The following is a 2,277-nucleotide window of genomic DNA, read 5'->3' on the forward strand; positions in this document are numbered from 1 at the left end:
ATATATATATATATATAAATATATATATATATATATATATATATATATATATATATATATATATATGTAATAATAATTTAATTTTATATAATAGGATAATATATACATATATATATATATATATATATATATGTATATATATATATATATATACATGTATATATATATATATATATATGTATATATATATATATACATATATATATATATATGATATATATATATATATATATATATATATATATATATATATATATATATATATATATATATATATATATATATATAAAATATAGGTTTATGGATTTATTTTAAAGCTAAAAAAAGCAATCAGAGTAAAACACATCCTGCAATTATTTATTCGTTCGAATAAAAATAAATCTGCGGAGTAAATATTGATTAACAAGGAAGAAGGATAAATTTTGAATATTTTTAAATTTTTAGAAATAAATTTTATCATAGATAGTGCTAAAGATTACATTATGAATGAATTTGAAATAAGTTTAATAAAAATATATTAAAAGTTTCTTTCGCTTTTAAAAAAACTTCTGAAAAATAAATTATACGCAAGTTTATAAAAATCAACTTTAACTAAATTTTTTTTTAAATAACAGAAAAGTAAAAAAATATTCACGTTAATAAGTTTTTAATGAATTTCTATTGGAGGTTGAAACTCGGTCGTAGATTCTTTCTTCACTGATGTTTTAGTTGTTGATAGCGTCGCCGCTTCAGAAGTCGTTATGGTAATTTTTGGCGATATTGTGGTGGTTGTAGCTGCATGCGTTGTAACTGTATTTATATTTGAAGTAGTTAAATAGTTATCAGCTGAAATTGTTTTAGAAGTCGTTAACGGGCTTGCCATTGTTTCAGTTGCTCTTGTTGTTGATGCGGCTACTTGTTCTGCATTAGATTTGGAAAAAGTTTGTTTTGTTGTGCTGGGTTCTGTTGAGGTAAAAAGCGTTGCTGTTGAAAAACTCAGAGTTCTTGTTATAGTTGTTGTGAAAGTCGTTGTTGTAGGAGGTAATGTTGTAGTAAAAGTTAATGTTTCCACAGTATTTTCGGTAACATCTGTCTTTTTAACCGGAAATGATGTGGTGGTTATGATCGGTGGAAGTGATGTGGTTATAGCTGATTTTGTTGTTGTCATTTTTGGAATTCTCATTGCTTCCGTGGTTGTAGAAACTTCTGTGGTGCTTTTTGTAACAATTGTTGTCGGCACTTCTGGATTTTCTACCAGAATAGTTGTTGAAGTGGAAGTTGATTCTGTAGGTATTGTTGTAATAATCAACAGTGGGTTAGTAGTGTCTGGAAATGATGTTTGGTTAATAACTCCATTTACATAGTCACTAGCACATTCTTTATTTCTATAGTCTTGAGTATAATGACACGGTGTAACGCAAAAGTCAGCAAATATTCTGTTTGAGGTTTCACTTTCATATTCAGCGTTAGGACCAGTCCAGCCCCACCAGCAATAGCATCTTCCATCTTGTTGACACTTTCCAGCATCGTGATATACAGAGTAACCACACATATAACTGCAGGGAACATTACTTAAAGGTAAGCAATCTTCATACACCACGAATGACTGCAACGTTGTAACAATCAATAATATTTTTAAATTATATTTGAAAATACTCATTCTTTAAAAAAGTCTGTGAAAATGTACTTTGCGCTAAAGCAGTAACTAAGCGAAATAAATCGCTGAACAATTTAAAATAATTCACTGACGAATTCAACATTTTACATTTATAAATACTACACTAATTGTTAAAACCATGCTAATTGGTCTATAATGCGTAGTAATGATCAGTGAAAAAAGCCAACGCGATCTAATAATTACGTCTCAATGAAAATGCGGTTACTATTGCGATAATGAGTTTATACTAATTGTTTTTATAATTTATTTTTAAATAGCTCAATTTTTTGGCGTGTTTTTTTTTAAAGATGTTTTTGTGTTTGAAATTGTCTGTCCGCTGACTTTTTCTTTTTTAGAAACATTTTAATTTTCTAAAGTATGTTAGCATGTCTCTAAAATTATGCATTTTGGGTAGGCTATGATATTGGTCTTTTTTAACTTATTTTGTGATTAATAAAGTGTTTTATCGCTCTGTTAAACTCTTGAGTAAAAAAAAAATATTTATGAAGTTTTATAACATCTGATCATATTTGTATCTAAAACAGAATGTGCAAAGTCATTCTAAAATAAAAATAAGCTAAAAAAAACAACCATCTAATATATTGTACTTCAAGTTATTGTATAACAAATACTGAATTTAT

The 2,277-nt window shown here is 26.7% G+C and overlaps 1 protein-coding gene across 1 annotated transcript; it reads right to left on the bottom strand.

The window, feature by feature from the left end:
- Positions 1–646: 646 nt before the first annotated feature.
- LOC105843489 (integumentary mucin C.1) lies at positions 647–1,639 on the bottom strand. The gene has a single exon (XM_065786788.1). The coding sequence runs from the start codon at positions 1,637–1,639 to the stop codon at positions 647–649; it is 993 nt and encodes a 330-aa protein (XP_065642860.1).
- Positions 1,640–2,277: the final 638 nt, after the last annotated feature.

The sequence above is a fragment of the Hydra vulgaris genome, chromosome 01 (assembly GCF_038396675.1).
Source record: "Hydra vulgaris chromosome 01, alternate assembly HydraT2T_AEP".
Taxonomy (NCBI): Eukaryota; Metazoa; Cnidaria; class Hydrozoa; order Anthoathecata; family Hydridae; genus Hydra; species Hydra vulgaris.